Source organism: Sparus aurata, chromosome 1 (assembly GCF_900880675.1).
Source record: "Sparus aurata chromosome 1, fSpaAur1.1, whole genome shotgun sequence".
NCBI lineage: Eukaryota > Metazoa > Chordata > Actinopteri > Spariformes > Sparidae > Sparus > Sparus aurata.
This window is the reverse complement of record NC_044187.1, coordinates 8,913,009-8,933,905: the sequence shown is the minus strand read 5'-3', so window position 1 is coordinate 8,933,905 and position 20,897 is coordinate 8,913,009. Positions and strand designations below refer to the sequence as shown.

The 20,897-nt window shown below is 45.6% G+C and overlaps 1 protein-coding gene across 2 annotated transcripts; it reads right to left on the bottom strand.

Moving 5' to 3' along the window:
- Positions 1-1,697: 1,697 nt before the first annotated feature.
- LOC115586685 (lysophosphatidic acid receptor 2-like) lies at positions 1,698-20,160 on the bottom strand. Of its 2 annotated transcripts, none has more exons than XM_030425937.1 (5): positions 19,696-20,160; positions 10,994-11,490; positions 9,365-9,859; positions 6,895-7,154; positions 1,698-3,642 (listed from the first exon to the last, which is right to left on the bottom strand). In XM_030425937.1, the coding sequence occupies exons 2-5, from the start codon at positions 11,247-11,249 to the stop codon at positions 3,538-3,540; spliced, it is 1,116 nt and encodes a 371-aa protein (XP_030281797.1). In that variant the 5' UTR covers positions 11,250-11,490; positions 19,696-20,160; the 3' UTR covers positions 1,698-3,537. The 2 variants fall into 2 exon arrangements, with proteins under 2 accessions (XP_030281797.1, XP_030281807.1); XM_030425947.1 differs by lacking the exon at positions 19,696-20,160 and adding an exon at positions 12,328-12,627.
- Positions 20,161-20,897: the final 737 nt, after the last annotated feature.

The following is a 20,897-nucleotide window of genomic DNA, read 5'->3' as shown; positions in this document are numbered from 1 at the left end:
CAGGACAAATAAAGGAAATTCTGATTCTGATTCTGAAAACAAGCAACAAAACATGAAATGGCTCCAAACAGCTTGTTTGGTATAATCCAGGTCTACGGAAGCCCAGAGAGCCCAAACTGATTTGAAAAGACAGTGTTCAGACGAGGCAGCTGGAGGGAAAATTAAAATTTTTAAAAAGGGTGTAAATAATGTTGTTTTTTAAGTTTAATTTTGGATCTCAGGGCTTCTGTAGAGACTTGAGCAACACTGTTTGGAACCATTTTTCTTGTATTCTTTTATTTTTCATTCTTAACAAGTTCCCATCTAATTCAGTTGTTTAGGAGAATGATGCAACGCTGACAGAATCTTATTTTAAGCTTAAGTGTTCCTTTCAGTGAATCATTTGTACTCGTATTATAAAATGTTCCTTTATCTTTTTAATAACCTCTTGTCTAACACACTGCATCAGTCTTTTTATCATCGTTGTATGATTACTTTGTTAAGGATGCAATTTTATTTCTCTTGGTGGTTTTATTGTGTTGTCAGGTAATCGTATTTGTTATGTTTTTTTTCTGTTGTACAGCACCTGGTAACTCGTTTTTGAAAGGTGCTATATGAATAAAGTTATTATCATTGGGTCTGTTTGTACTGCTGCTGTGCAGTTTTGTGGTATTACATCTTCATAAGACTATATTAATTATCTTTAGGAACTGTGCTGTGCTGGCAGCAGAGTATGTGGAGTCCTTTATTTACTGATTGTTTATTTAGAACAGGATCATTTTAATCATCATCTGTCTGGAAGCAAACAAAACCCTCAACTACAGAACATATTAAAAGTACAAGGAACTTCAATTTCAATTTAATACTGAAACATTATTGACTACTTCTGGATGATAATTCTAGTTAAACTTCTTGAATATAATCTATTTTTAATATTCGACAAAAAATCTGAATTTGAGAAATATTTGTAAATTTGAAATTACCAACTACAAATGAAAAATGGGCTGTTTCCACCCACATAAATGAGTTTATATATATTTCTATTCTCTCCTGCCGTTTCCTTGCTTCTGTACTGAAACAATCTGACCTTCACAACAATCTCTGTCATCGTGTTGATCAGGTGTTTCTTCCTCCTGCAGGTGACCTCCTGATGGGTGGCTCCTCTTCCAAAACATCCTTTTTCGGGAAGAAGAAGAAGAAGAAGAAGTCACCTTTGAACAAGGCCTGGAGTGAGCTGAAGGGGGCGCTGCCCAACAAGAAAAGCAAGAAGAAGAAGAAGAAGAACATCCTGGATAAACTGAACCTTGACAACCTGAAGAGGGAGAAACATTCCCAGAAGAGATTCTCACTGCCGACAGACAAGAAAGAGCCGATATCGCTGAAGAGACTCTCTCTTGGTAACCTGAGGAAGGGCTCGACTCCGACAGCTTCACCAGGGAGGAAGGAGAAGGACGGAGGAGGGCTGGAGAAAGCAGGAGAGCAGATGAAGAGGAAACTATCAAGCTCTGCACTTAAAAAGAGGTTGTCTCTCCCTGTGTGAGCCTGAAGGACACAAAGGGAGAAAACAACAGAGCCTGGACGAGATCATGAGATCCTCCATTCGTCTGGAAGAAAGAACCCAAAGAAAAACGAGACAATTCAGAGAGAAAGAGCCTCGAATTTGGCAGGAAAGTCAAAAAGGAGACAGCAAACAAAAGCCAACAGGAGAGACTGAGAGATTCAAGTTTTCAAAGTTTTTAATGACGTCACTGTCAGTTACTGTAGAGGCAGATATTATCATGGCTGAAAATGAGACACAGGAAACTAAAACATAACGCTACAGTCACAACAGTCCCATCTGAGACAAATCCGGGTATCAGTTTAAGTCAATATCAAGAGAAAAGCTTCATTATTACTCAGCTCAGATTTGTCCTGCTGTCACCTTTAAACAGCTCTGAATGATTTCAGTCTTTCCGTTTCCCTTTGTGGTGTTTTATTTCTCTCTTTCAGTTGCCTATAAGTACTGTACATAACAGCTGCAATTACAATGTGATCATAAATAAAGTTTTATATCACACGAAAAAGAAAATGTACAAGTGAGTATTATGTCAGACTCCAGCACGACAACAATATACAATGCAGACATCACAGCAGCCGCGACAAAAACAACAACTATACATATGTATTTAAAAAAAAACAGCTTATAGCGTCCGTCTGAAAAATGTTTTATGATGAGCTTGAAAACTGCAGCAGAGGCTCGTGACTGACACTGCGTTAAGGCACCAACATGATCTCATCCATTCATTTATTCATGTATATAAGTCAGTGTGTTTATGCTGATACTCAGGAGAATATTTCCAGTAATACATGTACACAATTCATCAGGCACACACCGGCGAAAGAACTGCTAATGCAGCGTAAATCAACTGTTCTGCAGGTGGAGGTTAAATTGTTGAATTTTAATATATAGACAGAGACGTGTTGATTCGAACTGTATGGCGAAGTTGTAGGATATACTTTATTTGGTTGTGCTGCTTCATTAGGACAGGTGTTTCTATTATTTTGTCCATCCTATCCTATAAACCAGTCTGATTAACAGAACACAGCTCAGGAGCTTTCTACTGAAAACGTGTCTCTTAAAATGAACCCTGCTGACATCACGCCTCCAGTGATTCAGTGTGTGTACAAGCTGTTTCCAGTTTATTACTAGGTGCACCAAGCTAATGCTAATGCTAACACAGCATGTTACAACCGTCCTGCAGTAAATCCTCCTTCCATGATGGTTTTAATGTTCCGCTTTTGTTGAAACTGCTTTAGAGACGCGTTGATTTGACTTGTGTGATCATTTTTGGGGAAAGCACTCTATTTAGAGGTGTTTGTTCCATTTTTACGAATGAAAGGAGGCGTGATAACAGTAACATGATCATTCGAAATAACCACAAAGCTGACTCAGATCCAGCAGTTTGACCCTCAGGAAGGGATGATTTATTGCAGGACTCTTGCATTAATCTCAGCGTACCAAATAAACTCACACACACATTCATCCACCGTGAGGTTGAGAAACTCTTCCTCGTGGTCCTCAGCGGAACACATACTTCTGCGTTGCGACATCTTCAGTCATCCCTTCCAAACGCTGTCGACATGTTGTAGCTGTTCTGCTTCTTCTTCTTCTTCTTCCTCCACCACCTGTTTAGGGAAACCTGGTGGTTCATGTATGTCCAAACAGGAAGTGATTGTTTAAAAGTCCCAGTTATGGACGGTTTGCCTCCCGTGTGTCTGCTGCAGGAGCGCAAATGAGCCACTTGGTTTATTAGAAGATACGTCCACCATCATGTTGGCCTCTCACTTCTTCTTCTTCTTCTTCTTCTGTAGCTTAGCTTCAGACATTTGCAAAACAGCCGTCGAGGTAAAAAAAAATAAAAAATCTCAAGTTTTCAAACAGAATAAACAGTTTTTGACCCCTGCAGGCTGAGGAGAAACAGGTCTTCAGGACTGTTTATGTGAGCGCACGCAGATCGGTAGATTCCAGCGTTCGAGTTTGTGTCTGCATGTCTGGAGTATGTTGAGCGTTTATTTGAGTTAATTCCACTTCTCAGAGGAGACGGTCGCGTCTTCTGAGCCTTCGTGGATGAGGGGCCTCCCGTTGCTCCTCTCCAACGGCTCAGCAGTACGAGACTTATAGTTCTACGGACAAGAGGTGGAGAGACAGATAAGAACGTGAGGCAAGAGTTGAGATGAGGTAAGAAATCGGGAGAGGGAGAGGGAGAGGAGGGAAGAGGAGGCAGGAAGTGAAAAGGGAAAGAAGAGAAAATGTGTTAGTCGTGTCCAAACTAGCAACAAAGAGAGGAAAAGATGCGAAAACATGTTTATCCCTGAGACAGCTTCACCGGTTATCACAGAGAAGCGAGCATGCTGAGCAGACAGACATGACCAGACAAATCACAGACGTGGGCCAGATTTATGCATTTTATTCATATGAGTTGCAACAATCGTACAAAAATAGATCGAAAATAACTTGGAAAAACTTTTCTGAACTGTCAAAACAAAACAAAACAGCTCGCCCACATCTGAAATCTGACGACGAAGAATATAGTTTCAATATACTTGCATCCCTTTAATAGCTTCTGGTAATAGTATCCCCCCTTTAAGAGTACTTACAGTAAATGATTTGTAATGATTCATAAAAAAAGTCGCTGCATATTTAACTATCAACTCACAGAGAGAGCTGATGCAAACGTGCCCCAACGCTCTCCACGCTGCCTCCCTCTCTAATCTGAATGTCACCATCAAACACTATGTAAAGCGACGGATCTGTGTGCACACGAGACCACACACACACACACACACACACACACTTCCTGCTTGCAGCAATAACAGGGTTCGTGTGTGTGTGTGTGTGTGTGTGTGTGTGTGTGTGTGTGAACGAGAGAGAGAATGACACAGTGCAACATCTCCAGCGTGCACACATGCCAGAGTAACAAGTCAGAGGAAATGTGGCGAGGAGCATGACCCAGTCCAACCCACAAGAACACATCTGGACCCGGTTTATGACTGTACAAGACGAGCACGCAATCGAACACACACATTAGCAAACAGCACAGAGAACACAGAAACGTTACCGCTGTAAACTCCGTAACGATTGCATAAGACAGCGGGGTATTTCCTGCACAGAAACCTGTTTATAGTTCCAAGCAGTTTGACCATTAAGGTCTTGATTTATGAGATTAGACGAGGGCGACTGAGGTCGCTTGATGGATGTTTTTGCTTAAGCTTGCCTCATGGAAATTTTGACATCCCGGGCGGATCAAATGTACATATGTGTGTCGTAATTCTGCGTGATGGGACGCATTACCAGCACGTCCTGAGTTGATCAGCGCACACACACACACACGTGCATTTTGAAGAGAAGTTATAAGCAAACAAAGATCAGTTATTAGGATTAGAGAACAAATACAGCCAATCTGAAATCTGCCATCTCGGGTTCATCGAGTTCAGAAGTGTTTGACAGGAACTGAAGCAATGATGATAAACTTTGCTCGACAGTCGTGACAGCGTTAGATAATAAATCTCAGACAACCGGCACCAAGCTGCAATCCGTTAACAAGATCTGCAGCCACAGTGCCGGAGCACTTCCTTGAGCAGGTTCACGAGAGTTGCATGCGTTTCCCTCTCTGCAGCAGGAGCAGGTTTTTGTGCTCTCTGCTTTAGTTTCTCTGCTAATTCATGTACAGTACATGCAGTGTTTCAGGCAGCACAGAGCTCGACAACAAAGCGCTGATGGCACATCAGTCACGTAAGCATCAGGCGACTGCAGGCTGAAGCGATGCGACACGAACGAGTCGTTACATGTTCACACATTGACACTGCAGCACAGCAGAGACGATGGTTGGAGGTTTCGTATCCAACAGTGTTACTACGCACACACAGACACACACAGAGCACCAAAAAAGCGGAGGCGTTTGTTGATATCCGGTTGAAGCAGCGACCAGGTACGACAGAAACAGTCTGTAATGCACAAACCGCTCGCTTTCAAACAATAAATCACCACATTTTCATCCAATTACGGATGTCTTTAGTCCAGGCTGCCATCAGTGGATCTGCTCTCATTAGTTAATCATTGGGTACAATCATTTTTTAATAAGCAAGCCTCAGAATTTCCAGTCTGTAGTGACGTGAGAAGTGTACAAAGTGTGTTTAAACCCATTTTATGTCCCTGCACATATTTAAAACAAAGGTTTTTGGCACTGATCACTGCACCTCACAATAAATGAGATGCTCCAAGTCGAACTACAGAAACACAAACAGGCTGCAAGCCTGCAATGACTGACTGTTTTGGCCATTTGGGGGCAGCACACACGCTGGCATATCCTCATTAAGTCGACATGATGGAAGTTTTATAGCATACAGTTGCTTCTTTACACATCCAGCAGTTATAACGTGCACATTAGAATTCATTTGGAGTCATATTTGTCTCCACCACGCAAATGTAACACCAACATTCAGTCTGTTTTAGCTCTGTGTTTGGTCTCTACCGCCTCCTGAGGGGAAAAAAATGTCTGCCTCGTTTAAACGGGCGTAAAATCCAGCCGGCGCACGAGTTTGGCTTTCTGGTTTTTTTGTTTTTCGCCTTGTGTGTCGCGTTCATCATCGCGAACGCAACCCAGAATAACAGGGATTAGTGGAAGCAACAGGAAAACACTGACGCGTCCGTCCTCGACAGAAAACATTCAGAGGAGGTTCAGCCTTAACGTCAACATGAGTCATAGCGTCGCGCCGAAAGACTGACGAGTATTGGCATGTTCACAGTCGATCAATAGGAGTGACTGCTGATCATTCACACTGAAGACAAAGGGCTTTATGTTCAGCAGCTGCTTGCTAACTCCGTCTCTCTGCTGTTTGGCGTATGCACAGGGGGCGTTCAGAGGTTTATCCCTGACAACGGCTGTCTGTTGCCGCCAAAAAAATGACACTAGGAGAATGTTGAGAGTGACTCAAAACGCTTGAATGTTGGAAATCGAGCTGAAACTCACTATAAAACTCCTTAAAGCTGACGGGAGGCTGCAGATTTGGGTGATAATTCTGTGTCTCTCATCACGACGAGCGACAGCTTTCACATGTCTAATTATTTTGCACAACTCGTGTGATATGCTGATAATGTAAAAAAAAAAATCAATTAAAGCTGCTTGAAGCGAACAAGGTTAAAAACAAAGACGTGTCAGGATAAGGTGGTTTTTTTCTTTGGATCTGATTGGCAGATGGGTGTTTTGACTTTTGCTTTGCGCTTGTTGTCGACTCGGACAAGTTTGTCCGTGCACAACTGTGAGGCCGTTTCTGTAGCGGCTGTCAAGGTCGCGCTGCATGTCTCAGTGTGTTTTTCAGGGGTTTTATCTCTTGTTTGTGATTGCCGTCGTCGGCTCCGTTGCTCTCAGACAGTACCTCGTGCTCCAGGGTGTTAAAGTGAACTCCGGAGCTGTTGCCGTTGCCGCGGCCTCGCCGGAACAGGCAGCACAGGATCTCCTTGAAGGTCCTCCTCATGTCGTTGTCCCTGAAGGAGTAGATGATGGGGTTGACGAAGGAGTTGCACTCGGCCAGCACCAGGCAGTACTTCTCGTAGCGCAGCACCTTGCACTCGTCGCAGCCCAGGCCGTCGAGCAGCAGCACCACCAGGCCGGGAGTCCAGCAGACCACAAAACAACCTGTTAGTGGGGAGGATAGAGAGGGTGTGAAGGTGGGGGGGGGGGGGGAGAGAGAGATCAAGGGTACATGAGGTCATTAGAAGACTTGTGATAACATTGGAGAGTCTCAGATAAAAGAGGAGTTGCGAAGAGGAAAGAAAATGAGCAGGCAGAGTTGTAAAGAATGTGAAAAAGTAGGGGGTGGCTAAAGGAGACAGGGCATGTACTGTAAATTCCTCTGTAGACAATGCGTGCGCACACACACACACACACACAACATGTCAGCGTGTGGACTGGGTTTAGTCTGTATGATCAGATTTCATTATCATAATACTCGATTAGGCAGCACAGGAATTCATTATGCACACACATTCGCAGCACGCTCAGCGCCAACACATGCACACACACACACGCTGCAGGCGGAAATGTGTAAAGCTATGTGGTAACACACACACACACATACACACACACACACACACACTTGGCATTGCATTCCTCAGCCCCTAAACCATAACCTTTAACTGTCCTGACTGCATGCTTAACTTCAAAACCCCAAAACCAGAGCCGAACCCTCAAAATGAAGCAACGTGAGGACGTGAGGAAGAGCCGAGATGTCCCCACTTCATGTAGATGTCCACACTCTCAGGGTCAAAGACTCGAGTCAGTCCTCACATGCATGGAAGGACGAGATTACACACACACACACACACACACACACACACACACACTGAGAGAGGCTGTTTTCTGTCACAGTAACTCAGCTATGCAGCTCCCTGTCAGGGCATGCTCGGGTCGCTCCTCGCCCTCCTCACATGCCAGAGGTGCTGAATCCCGGCTGCTGAGCGACCGAGAGACAAGTAACATTTTGAAAACTTTGAGGAATTTAATTGAAAGTTCAAAATGCGAGCGAGCAGGGAGAAGGGGAGGCTGGGAAAGAGAGTGGAGCGAGGGAGCACGGCCAGTTCAGCAGAAAACGAGGAGGAATCGATGGGAGAAGGAGTGAACCTGTGAGTGTGTGTGGGGGGGGAGTAAAGTCTGTAAAAGTCTGTTTTTACAAGTACAGACAAGCTAAGAGAGGAGCCTGCATGCCAGCTCGCGTGTGCACTCAGATGTACGAGGCTGTCTGCGTTTTGTCGTTTTCGTTGAGTGAAGATTCAGTCGAGCGCTCCCCAGAAAAAAAAACAAAAAAACGCCCAGATCTGTTGCACAATCTGCAAAATGAGCCGAATAATTTTCAATCAGATATTTTCTGCGGTTTATGCTAGCGGGTTTGAAGCGGTCAGAGCTTGGCTGCACAAAGATGACTTCAGATTGACAGAGGTGCTCGGTAACATCTGATCAAACCACCTCTGCGCAGCCCAGACGAGGCAAATAAGAGGAGTTTTTGAGCGCTACGATGGGAATAAAGACGTCTTCTTCTGGCTTTAAGTTTGGCTGTTGCTTAATTAATCACAAATACTTAATATACAATCAGTGTCTCTCAAACTCTCTCACACCAGCGACCACTTAACCAACAAATACGACTTCACAGGTGACCTTACTTCCCAACAATCACCCTGCTTCAACCCCAAACACCAAAATGTTGTGGTTTCGTGCTGGAAGAAGACCAAGAAAGGTCAAACCCGTCTACAGTAAACAAGCTCGTCTTAAAGAACGCCCCCCGAGTCAAATGTGTTCACAGGACCGAGCAGTACTGGAGCTTTTATCAATTATTTGTAGTGAGGAATAAACCTAAAATCAGAAGTTACAACTCAATAACCTTTTAACAGGTTCAGTATTGCGTAAAATGAAAGTAAGCTTCGGGACTTTCAAAATAAGAGGCCATCTGCGTACGATGGCCGTGAGAAGAGGCTTTATTAGCCGACTTTCTTCTGGCCAAACAACTGTTTCAAAGATCACGAGTGAACACTTCAGTCATTACTTCCATTTTCTCTTACAGCTGTGACTGTTTTGCTCCGTGTTTCCTGATGCCAGACTTTTACCCACACGAAAGGGATTTTTTTTCCCTGAGCCGGTTATTACCCCAGAGGCAACTGACAACATCTCGGCCAACTGTCTACAACATCTGAGTCATTGTTAACGGCAGAGATTAATACTGCAGGACGGACGGACGATCCTGACTGGATTTCCTTTGTTAAGAGCTGAAGGACGTGCTCAGTTGTTTGTACAGGGTTAGGGTGAGAAATAAAGTCGGTGTCAGTAATTTTTTTGTTTGCAGACGTGTTCCTCACCCAGGATCATGGAGACGGTCTTCATCAGGTTGAACACCGTCTCCCTGTGTCTCATCTGGGTGGTGTGCTGCGACATCTGCTTGCTCTTGTGCTTCACGTAGAGAAAGATCCGGGTGTAGACGGCCAACATGATGGTGAACGTCAGCAGGTTGAGACTTCCCCAGAACACCAGGTAGCTGCGGCTGTACAGCGGCGCCATGGTGGAGCAGTGTACCAGGTCGCACAGGCAGTGCCAGCCCATGGTGGGAACCAGGCCCATGATGATGGCCACCACCCAGATGAACAGCATGATGATGAAAACGCGTCGCGTGCTCATCTTACTGTGCAGCTGCATGTTGAAGATGGTTTGGTGGCGCTCCACCGCCACGGCCAGGAGGTTGAGGACCGACGCCGTCAGGCTGGTGTCGATCAGCCCCTGTCGCACAAACCACTGGTACTTGGACAGCTTAATGGTCCAGGGACCGGTATGAAACATCAAGTGGAGGTAGGAGACACCTGGGAAGAGGAGAGCGAGGGGTTAATACCAGAAATATTCTACACACCGATGTCTTCAGGGGAAGCAGATGAGATAATCTTCCTATTAACCGACACAGGAACAAACCCTCGAGTTTCTGTTCCATGTCTGAGCACGCAGTACGATGGAGCAGAGATAAGCTCAGCTCCCAGATTCAGTAGAAATGCTTGTTATGGTTTGAACCACTGCATGTAAATCTATGTGTGTGTGTGTGTTGTAAGGCACAACTGAGGTCAGTGTAGAGGAATGTCAGTACTACAAATAAAAAGCAACTTCTTCTCAAAATACTGCTGATTCTGTGGCGTTGGTGTTTGGAATCTGATGCCTGCGATGATGACCAGGTCAGGTGAGGTGCGTTAGTTATCTTTCTCAGTGCATGTGGGCCGTTAGAGTGGACTGGAAAGACTGAAACTGAGATTAAAGCGATCCAACTTAAACTAAATGTGGGCCAGCGGGATAAAGTACTTTCAGCAGCCTTGCCAGACTTCCCCCCCCCCCCCCTTCGACGACGGCCTACATTTCGATTCTAACGACACTCCTTTCTGACTGCAGCTTGCACGGTTGTGACGCTATTAAGGTGACAAAATCTGTCCACACCTGGCAGAGTACTTAACACTGCTTCTGTGGTAATCCTCACTATAAAAAAGGTGTGGTGTGTGAGGTGAACACATTGTGCCATGATGACACACACACTGAAGTTTAGGAATGTTCAAAAGATGCTAGACAGCAGATCCCGGCTTCTTAGGTGCCTACAATGTGAGTCACAACACCCTCCGTCACATGGAAAACTTCACTCAGCGTACAGTAAATGTGTCCAGATACCCTGTTGTGCTATTTCCCCAACATACACCCTCGTCACCTCTCCATAAAACCCTCAGATGCTACGTGACGCAGCCTGTGTGTGTGTTGCACTCTAAACACTGTATATCGAAGCTGTGATGGGGTCAAACTGACGAAGCGGATGGAGAGACACAAAGATCCACGTTTGTATCACTGTTGCTGAGAGAAAAAAAGTTGTGCAATTCCCTCAAAACAACATTTCTAATAATTAAAAATCAATAAAAACGACTTATACATATGTGAACATGGTGAAAAGCTGAGAGGAGAGCGAGTACCTGAGAAGAGGTCCGCCAGAGCCAGGTTACCCAACAGGTAGTAGATGGGAAAGTGAAAGCGCCGGTTCTTTAAAATGGCGCCTATGACCAGAAGGTTGGAGAAGATGACGATGAAGCACACGCCCATGCCCAAAGTGACGATCACATAGTCGCGCGGGCGCCAGTAGTCGCTGATGTTCTTGCCGCTCTGCTCGTAGAAAAACTTGACCGTGCGGTTGTAGTAGCATCCCTCCGTGTCATCGGTCTGCGTATCCATGTTGAAGACGTCCGGCGGATTGGATTTTGTGGAGATCAGAGACGAGTTGAAGACGATGCGGGGAAGAGCGGAGCTGCGGACGGGAAGCAGAGGTCTAGGGCGCCATTCAGACTCGCCCTCTCAGGTGGGTTGGAGATCCGCATGCCATCAGCTGGACGGGTGAGGACTGGAGGGATCCAGTTTGGAGTCGGACGCCTTCGATGTCTGGAGATTCAAATCTGTGGATCCACCGGTCGCCAATCTGTGGAAAAATGACACATTAGTTCAAGACGACAAATAGCAGTGTCATGATTATCCGCGACAAAATTACTGCAGTTCACAATATTACAGAAACAGACAGGACACTTCCAAGTCTTCCATTTGTAATCTGTCTGCAACATACGCCCATGACGTCATCACGCACGTAAAAACGCGGTTAGGAAGAGGACGAACGTCTCGGCATCCTGTTGCAAAAACAACAGGATCATGTGAGCGACGCTTCCTGCAGCCATTTTGGAGCAATCCTATGGCGGCACCGCCCGTTTTTTCCCCTGTGCGTCACATGATTTGATGATGTAATCACGCACGTTCAACGTGATTAGGTGAAGGATAAAACTCTGAGCTCCATACTGCAAAAAAAAAACACCCTAGCAAAGTAAATAACAATCTCCTGCAGTCCATTTTCTCAAGGTTAAAGAAGATTGGTCACCCAACTATTAGACGGTTGGTGGTCCGGTTCCTGGCCTTCTGCACTCTAAATTTTGAAGTGTCCTTGGGAAAACACCGAGCCCCAACTTGTGTGTGATTACAACAAAGTTGGTGCTGAGCAAACAGATTAAACTGTGTCAACTTTATAACCCTGCTACAGAATATTCTGTCTCATGGCCCCGAGCACACACGAGCACAAACTGAGCCTGAACACACAAACAGAGCAAACGCCGCGTGACAAAGACGACTTTTCCAGTTTTTTGTTTCCGTTTGCTAAATATTAAAAAAAAAAACAGGTTTTAAGTTTTTGTGCAGAAAGTAAAAGCTGACGTGTTGGAGAATCTTGATCCGAAACGAGAAAAACTTGATCAGCAGCAGCAGTCATCCTCACCGTCATATTGCTCCTGAGCTCAGAGACAACCGACCTGTGCAGGCTGACAAGCCACGACAGGAACGAGCGAGGCTTTATGGCCGCGGTGAAGCTGTAATTAAAACCAACCACGAGCTCGGGGAAGAACGCAGCCTCCGCTCTGAGACAAGCGTGGCCAACAACAACGTGCTTTAATCCTCTATTTACGGTAAACTTGTACGAGCCTCATGGTGCGTTTTGAGTCAACAACACTCCCTCACACGTTCTCCATTTTACCCTGCGAGGAGCCAGCGCAGCACGACGACGACGACGCGCACTGCACCGCCGGCTCCAAGTTCAACTCTCACCAACAATGGAAACAGCAGAGCGGCTCCCTACAGCAGAGACACACCTCACAATTACACAATCCAGCTATGTAACTCAATCTCAATCCAAACATGCACAACACACACACACACACACACACACTCGCAGGCAGAGGGAGGGAGCCTCAGTGACCCACTCTCTCTCCTACCAAGGGTGTGTGGAGAGAGACGCCAAATCCAAAACAGAAAAATGTGGAGAGAGTGGGAACTTTAGAGGCTTCGGAATGAAATGATGGATGAGACGCGGCCGCAAGAAAGGGGTTCGATTGAGGAAACGGCGCAGAACAGTTCAGGGAGGTGGGAAAAATACAAACGCAGCAAGAGAACAAACTTTCAGTGCAGGAGAGCAGAAACGCCTCGCACTGATAATAAAGCGTTTGCGGTGCGTCTGCGCGGGCAAATGTGTGACTGGCTGGCGTTCTCATCCGTGTGGAGTGCAGACAGGAAGTGAGAGACTCATTCTGGGCTGGAAGGTTTTCCCTCGCATGCCTCTGTCGGAAACACGAGCCATCCGTCAAACACTAGTTGATCTTTGACCGCTCAGAGCAAAGTCATGTGCACGCAGCTGCTCCGTTTCCTACCTGCAGCAGGACGCACAACACCTGTGAGCTACTCGCTCGTCTTCGCGCCTCTGTTATGTCACCGCCTTGTGTTTGCGCACCGGCTTAAAGTTTGCAACAACGGCAAATAGTCGCGTGCAATCAGGGGCGGTTCTGGGGGGGGGGGCCAACAGGGGTCAGTGCCCCCGTAACTCTGAGTCTGGACCCCCCTGTGGCCCCCCTGACAGGGAGTCTGCATTAATAATACAATGACAGATTTCTTGCTATGATTTTGTTCTGAAGGGAAAGGCAGAAATAAAGTGTGTCAGCAGTTTACTACCCAATCAAATTTGATGAAATTGTAAACACTGCTTTGTCAGAATGAGGGATTTATCCTTTTTTACGGGTTGCATGTGCACCCTAACAAAAAAGCCGGCCCCAACCTGGCTCCCCTATTAAAACTGGTCTAGAACCGCCACTGCGTGCAATGTCGAGTAAGGCAACTCAAACCTCAAATCTTCTAGAATGATAAATTCTTTCTGGAGAGATCAAATCACAATGTTTGTTGGTTCTCAACGACTTCTGGGGCATCACGCTTTAGCTTACCTTCATTTAACCGTCTTAAATGCAACATCAAAGTGTTACTAATTCATCTAAACGACATCATATCTGATTAATAACAAAACTTTCACTGACGTTACGTTGAAGTCCTAATATACCTGTTGTTCCACAGAGTAAAGACAATGGCAGCTACCTCAAACTCTTTGTTTCTCTTCGTCTGAGACTAAGCCGACTGTTTCGTAGAGGCTGGCAGAGCAGCACAGCGGAAACCTCAGAGGTCGAACCACCATGTTTTACAATGTGACAGTCACAGCTGGTGACGACCACAGAAAAAAAAAGTTTCCACACTGGAAATCGACGACCATTATCTGGTAATAACTCCTGGATGTTTCATGTTGTATGACTCATCTCAGAAAACCAAATATAGCAGTATCAGTTGTTTTTTTTCCTATGTCGTGCAGCCGTAACACACTTGGAGGCGTTTGGAGCCCGGTGATGCCATCAGAGTCGGTGTCACTTCTGGCTCAAGGCGACGGAGTGCAGAACTACTGAGGTTAACACTCTGCAGCAGGTTCCTCGTTTCTGCATGAAAATAGCAGCTCTGGATGACATCAGCTGCTACTGGCATAACACATTCTCCGACCGAAGTGTTGGCGGTCAAGGTGCATTGTGGGTAATGCATGCATCTCAAGTAAGAAAAAGGCATGTAATCAAAACAGATTTTGATCCTTTGGCACGTGTGTTTTCCACAGGCGGGCTGAAGAACCTCAGTCGCTCTTCTTTTAAATCACACAAGCCAATTAGCAACGATTAGCAACATGAGCCGACATTCAACATGTTTAAATGTCGGCTTTTGTTGCTAATCGGGTGCTGACTTTGCAGTAGTTGCACCTCAGTGTTCCCCCAGAGTCTCAAACACGGGCTGCGATCGTCTGTTTGGATGCACTTTGCAAACAGACAATTAAAAGCAGCTGCGCAGCTGTCGGGTCAGCGCCACTTTGTGCAACTTTTGTGCCAAAGGTCACAAAAAAAACGCAGACTTTGAGCTGCCACAATAAAGAGCATATAAAGATAGAGGCCGAAGAGTTTGACGCCGCTCAAAACGAGGGAGAGCTTTCGCAGGCTGAAGATACGGGAGCGACCTGCACACTGCTCACCTGGACGTACACACCTAATAAATCCTAAATAAAAAAACGCAGGATTTGCAGCCGCAGGTTCGGCACACTCGCAGCTGCAGTCACAGGATGTCAAAACCACCAGAAACCTGCTCTCATCACATCTGCTTCCATCTGTGCAACACCTCCACAGCAGACAAACCTCACGACGGTTAATCCAGACGGCCGAGCATATTGAACTAAAGAGACAGATGTTTACCTTATACGCTGGTGGAGACTGAAACGGAGCTACGAGATGAATGACTGCTGTCAAAGAAGATAAACACATTGTCACAATGCACTTACCAGACACTACCACTTCATCTTAATGATGCCGACACATGAGACGTTCTTTGCATCACCTATAGACCTCGAATGCTATCTGGGACACGTAACATAAGTTCCTATATGGACATATGCGGGTGAGGAGTTATTTCTGAACGAGTTAAGGTTGCTTTCCTGTTTCGTGCGTTACAAACCCCCCCTCGTCTCAATCTTGGCGTGAAGCCACAGACGGTAATTTCGTCAAGGGTGGTGAGGTGTATGTGCAAGTTTGGGTTGTGCGAATGATCTAAAAGGCAAACCACAGGAAGCCGCTCTCACAGCCTTCAGCCGGAGCATTTCACCTTGTTGGTTGTTGGTTGTGTTCAGTCTGAAACTGCAGCAGAAGCCGCTGATAACCAGCACAAAAGGGCTTCGAGACGTCGCCTGAAAACCAGAGGAGATCTGGGTTTGATCGAGACAGAGACAGCCCCCGTGCAAAATGACTCCGAATTTGAGCCATTTCGTGCGAAAGTCTCGCAGAGTTGGGCTGTTAAATGTTTTTTTTACTTCCATTCAAGTTAGCGGAGGGCGACACCAAAACGTTAGCCGCTCAGCCGCACAAAATGAGGACGACCCAGGTGAGTTTTTAGCTTCACGCACCACTGAGCAGACTTCACTGATCAGACTCATGAGTTCAACGCGTAAAGCCCGGGGGGGGGCGGAGTGACGCAGCGAAAGTAATCACGATGAAGTGACATTTGTTGGTATCGAGTTTCCATCCAGAGAACAAGAATTATCGACCAGAGCGTCTCTGCGCGAATCGGCACCTCTTCATAATGTTGTTTTCAGATAAGAAAATAGCAGCTTCTGCAATCTGGATATCACACACAGCCACGAAACGACTTCCATAATGTTTCAAATTATCGGTGCCGAGTGAGAGTTTTTTTTCAATGCTTATTTTCATACATACAAGTTTAAAAAAAAAAAAAGGGCTTATCTGAAGAGGAACCAGCTCATGTTTCTTTAAAAAAAAAAAAAGGTGTGATGTCTATCGTTATCTACAGTCCGTCTGCTGTTCTCTGCTACTGCCAAGTAGGGGTGGGTGATACTGCAAATTTTGAAATCGATCTGATACCAAGTAATTACAGTGCCAGTATTGCCGATACCGATACTGATACTTTTGACTTTTCTGATTCCTGATCATTGAGTGATTTGCCTTTAATTAGCTGACCATGATTATGATAACGACAAAACACAGGACAAAGATTTTAACCAAATAAGAAAATTATATTTAACTTAATTAAATCTGTAACCCATCTGCATGTAGCCTAAATAGAAATACTGATGTTCCTTCAACAGGTACACAAAAGCACCTGAGTGAGCGGAGTGAGAGAAGTGAAGAGGAACGCTGACTTCACACAAACTCTGTGAAGAAATACGAGTGCTTTGCTGAATTTATAGAAGAGAAACTACAACAAAAATATCAATCTCATCACGCTAGTATCGATCCGATACCAATACTCACCTTGGCATCTATACTATCGATATTTGGATCGATCCGCCCACCCCTACTGCCAAGCATATTTGTATTTTGTCATCATGTTGAATTACTTTTAATAATAAACCTTTCATCTAAACGCCCTCGATGTTGCGTCAGGTTTTACCCGCGGTATCAAAAAGGGTCCGCTTACGTCTAATTCGAGCATCTTACCAGCGCAGCACATTTCTGGATCCATGACTAACTCTGACCTCACTGTGCGTCCCTCCTAGAAGAAGCTGACAGAGTATCGTCTTCCCCCCCCAACCGCCCCCGACTCTGGACGCCGAGAGTTCACGGCGGTGCTTTCACTCTGTGTGGCTCCGGGAAGACTTTGCATTTGCATGACTGTGTGTTTTTCATGCATCGTGATTCTGTGTTTGTGTGTGAATGGACCCGGGCTGAATCAGTAAACACCGGTTTGAAACGCAAACCGGTCATTACCAAGAGCAGCCACACCCGAGCCTCTTCTTCTTCTTCTTCTTCTTCTCCCTCCTTTCCCCTCTCTGAAAGTAGAGCCTCAGCACATCGGCTTCAGCCAGCAACAGGAAAGATTTACAAACACACACACACACACACACACACACACACACAGCTGGGACTTAACCCAATGCAGCGGTGGAGGTGGTGGACTGCGAGCGGCTGTTTGTGACCTCTGATTCCAGGTAGAGGCACAAATTCGGCTCATCTCGGCGGGAGAACTCTCCCCGCATGCGTTTGATTTAATCGACCGCTTCCGCCTGAAAGCGCGTCCGCCCAGCTGTGAAGTCTGGACATGCGACCGGTGGGACTTGACCGGGCGTCGTCCGCACAATGATTACCGTTTAATCACACAGACACTTCCTCTCCGTGGGACATCAATGTGGTCGATCCACCGGAGAGAGAGGGTTTTATATCAGGAAGCGATGTGGAGCATCGGAACAACCGCAGAGTGAACAGACAACAACAACGACGGCAACAACAACAACATGCGTTTAGTTGCTATTCACCTGATCGACCTTCATTAGGGGAGCATTTTAAATGAATGACCTCAAATCTGATCCTGCAGCAGCCGTCTGAGTTGTGTTTTCAAACCTCTTTTTAATCTGACGACAGCATGCTCTGGGTACCTTTGCATAGAGAAAGTCCCTGACACCGACGATCCGGTCATTCAGAATGAAACTTTGACTGCAGGCGGTTTACCTGAAGCAATTAAAATAATATTACAATGAGTTTTGCAGCTAACTTAATGTCAGGAGTTTCCCTCGTCCTCTCACAGGTGACATTTGATACCGTCTCTTTATCGCTCATCAGTTCACTTTACGACCTCCACTTCTAGTAAATCAACAGGAAATATCAATTTCCTGTTGATTTACTAGAAGTGTATACAGCTTTGATAATCAGTTTCTTTAAAGACGATTCTGCAGTTCCAGCTTCTCAAATGTGAAGGTTTACACATTTATCTTTTGAGTTTTCGGCTGTCTGATCGGACAAAACAAGCAGTTGTTTAAAAAAGACGTGACATGTTGAGGCTCTGGGAGCTTCTGATCTCTGACTTTAACAGATATCAAACTGACTCCATCTGTCGGCGTCCTTCTACATCTTTCATTCCAGACAAAAGAAGCCAGCGTTCTTCGCGCCCACACACCAGAACTTCGACAGAGCTTCGACGGAAGAAAAAGAAACCAGGATTAAAAGAAACTAAACCCGTTTCCCACTAAAAGGTGCACCGGCTTGTGCCAAAGTATTGTTAAAGTACAAATACTTAAATTACTGTACTCTCATTTTTGTTTGCAGCCATCTATTCTCTACTTGTGTGTTTTTACTTTTCCTCCCTGCATTTTTAAAAAAACACAAACGTCTGCACTTTCCTCTCCTCACACACTTCCGAAACAATCTCGTTTCTTTACTGTGAATCCATCTGAGGTGAATCATCGATTGTTTTTCTTCCATCACGGGGCTGAAGTTCACGCACAGCAGACGTTTCAAGTAGCCTATCTGTACTTCTACCTGAGTACAGAATGTGTGTACTTATACCAGACTGCATCACATGAGAGTTGAAGAGATGTGGAGCTGAAACAGGTAGTCGAACAAGCGATTAGTCATCGGTCGAACAATGAAACCACCAACTAGTGTGATAATTATTAAACCATTTTACATCTGAAGCACAAATGGCAAAAGAAAATGCCAGTTTCAGGTTCTCCTACTGAGGATTTGTGATTTATTTCTCTATATTTTTGGATTCTAGACTAGAAAAAACTCAATTTCTGAGGCGTAGCGAGCTACTTCTTCTTGGTTTATAAACCAGGCAATAAGGACGATAATCGTTAGTCACCGCATTGTTTCACTTTGGAGCGTAAATACAAGTGGGGAAGGTTTGGATTTACTGCAGCTCAGCACAAAGCCACCACTATTTACAGCCTGAGAAAAAAAAGAAGAAAAAAAACTGCCATAGAGTTGAGTCAACAGTGTGTGACACAGTGTCAACAGGAGCTGAACTGAACAACCTTCACCGTGACAGGGTTTACTGCAGGGGGGCTGTACAGGTGAATAAAAGCTTATCATGGTATTTGGACACATAACTGCTTTATAACTTGAGTGTGTGTGTGTGTGTGTGTGTGTCACCATGGATGGAGTGCTGTGGTTACACCCAGCCGACAGGAGAAAGCAGGATGTGTGTGAAATATTCTCAGAAGACGGGACAAGAAGTGGCCCGGTTGCGTTATCGCTTCTGGGAACAGGGAACGGTCAGACTGACGGTGTTGGAGATGTTCAAGGCTGATAATGAAGTCCAGACTCCACACACACACACACACACACACACACACACACTTCAGATGCCTCAGCACGCTGATGGAAAAGCCCGGACTCCCCCAAAAAACACAGGAACGAAAAAAACGAAAAAGACGCACGAACACACTCACAGTAGAGGAATCTCGCACATGGAGACATAACGCAGAGTGGAGAGCAGAATAAAAAACTGGACTCACCTTCTTCTTCTTCTTCTTCTTCTTCTTCTTCTATCTGGGAACTCGTTTGTCAGGTAAATCCAGGTCGGAGTCCTCGCCGAGCTGAGAACAATGCGCCGTCGGTACCTGCGCTCGCGTCCTGCGCCACGCTCTTGCGCACAAGGTGGAACAAACAATAAAAAAAAACAAAAAAACGCGCGGCTTGCGAGATTTCCAGCGCACTGATCGTCTTCTCTGTGTTTCCACTGAGGATCCACTCCGGCTGCTTTCTCCTCCTCCTCCCAAGAAAAACTCGATGAGCAGTCACCTGTGTTTGGGACTTCTTCCTTACTCTTCCGGTTGTTACCTGTGCGCAGTGATCCGCGCGGGTGAATCCCAGGAGGAGCACAAAGGGCGCGGCGCGGCACGGCACGGCACGGTACGGTCCTCCTCCTCTTTCTGCTGCTGCTGCTGCTGCTGCCGCCTCTCTGTCACAAAGGAGCGGCCTGGATCTCTCTGCTCCGCCGCTGCTGCCAACCTGAGCGGCCGCGCACCGCCCACAGCGGCCCCCCTGCCGGCTGACGAGGAGCGCGGAGCAGCCAATCAGAGAGCAGCTGTGATGTTCTCCAGGCGGGTTCATATGATTGTGACAGCGGCGGTGAGGTGAATGATTTATGGCCAAGGTTAGCCGGAGGTCACCGTGCTATCAGTGAAGTGTCATGATCAAACCACAGGTGATCAGATTTATGAACGTGGCCAAAAACCACAGAAGGCTGCACAACATCCGCTGTCCTCAGAGCCTCCATCCAAGAGAGGAAGAACATGGCGTGGTGACAAATAACTTTCAAAGGGTGACGATTTGTTGAAGAAGAAGTAGAAGAAGAAGAAGAAGGGTTTTTGAGTCTTACTCCCAATTTGTCGCTCCCAGTTTTTGAAGAATTGGGATGTGCCAGTGAGCTCTGATGAGACTCATCTGCTTTTCTTACAAATATTACTAATTAATTAACAGTTTAACTAACTTTTTAAAACACAAATGCCCAAAAAAACAGCTGGTTTCAGATTCTCCTCATGAGGATTTGTCACTTTTCTCTAGACATTTTGTATTTTGAAGGTTGATTGTACAAAAAAAAAAAAATGCAATTTGAAGATTTGATGAGCTATTTTTCACTATTTTCGAACCTTCTATAAACTAAACAATGGAAAAGGTTTGAATTACCACCTCTGACCCTCAGAATGTACCACAG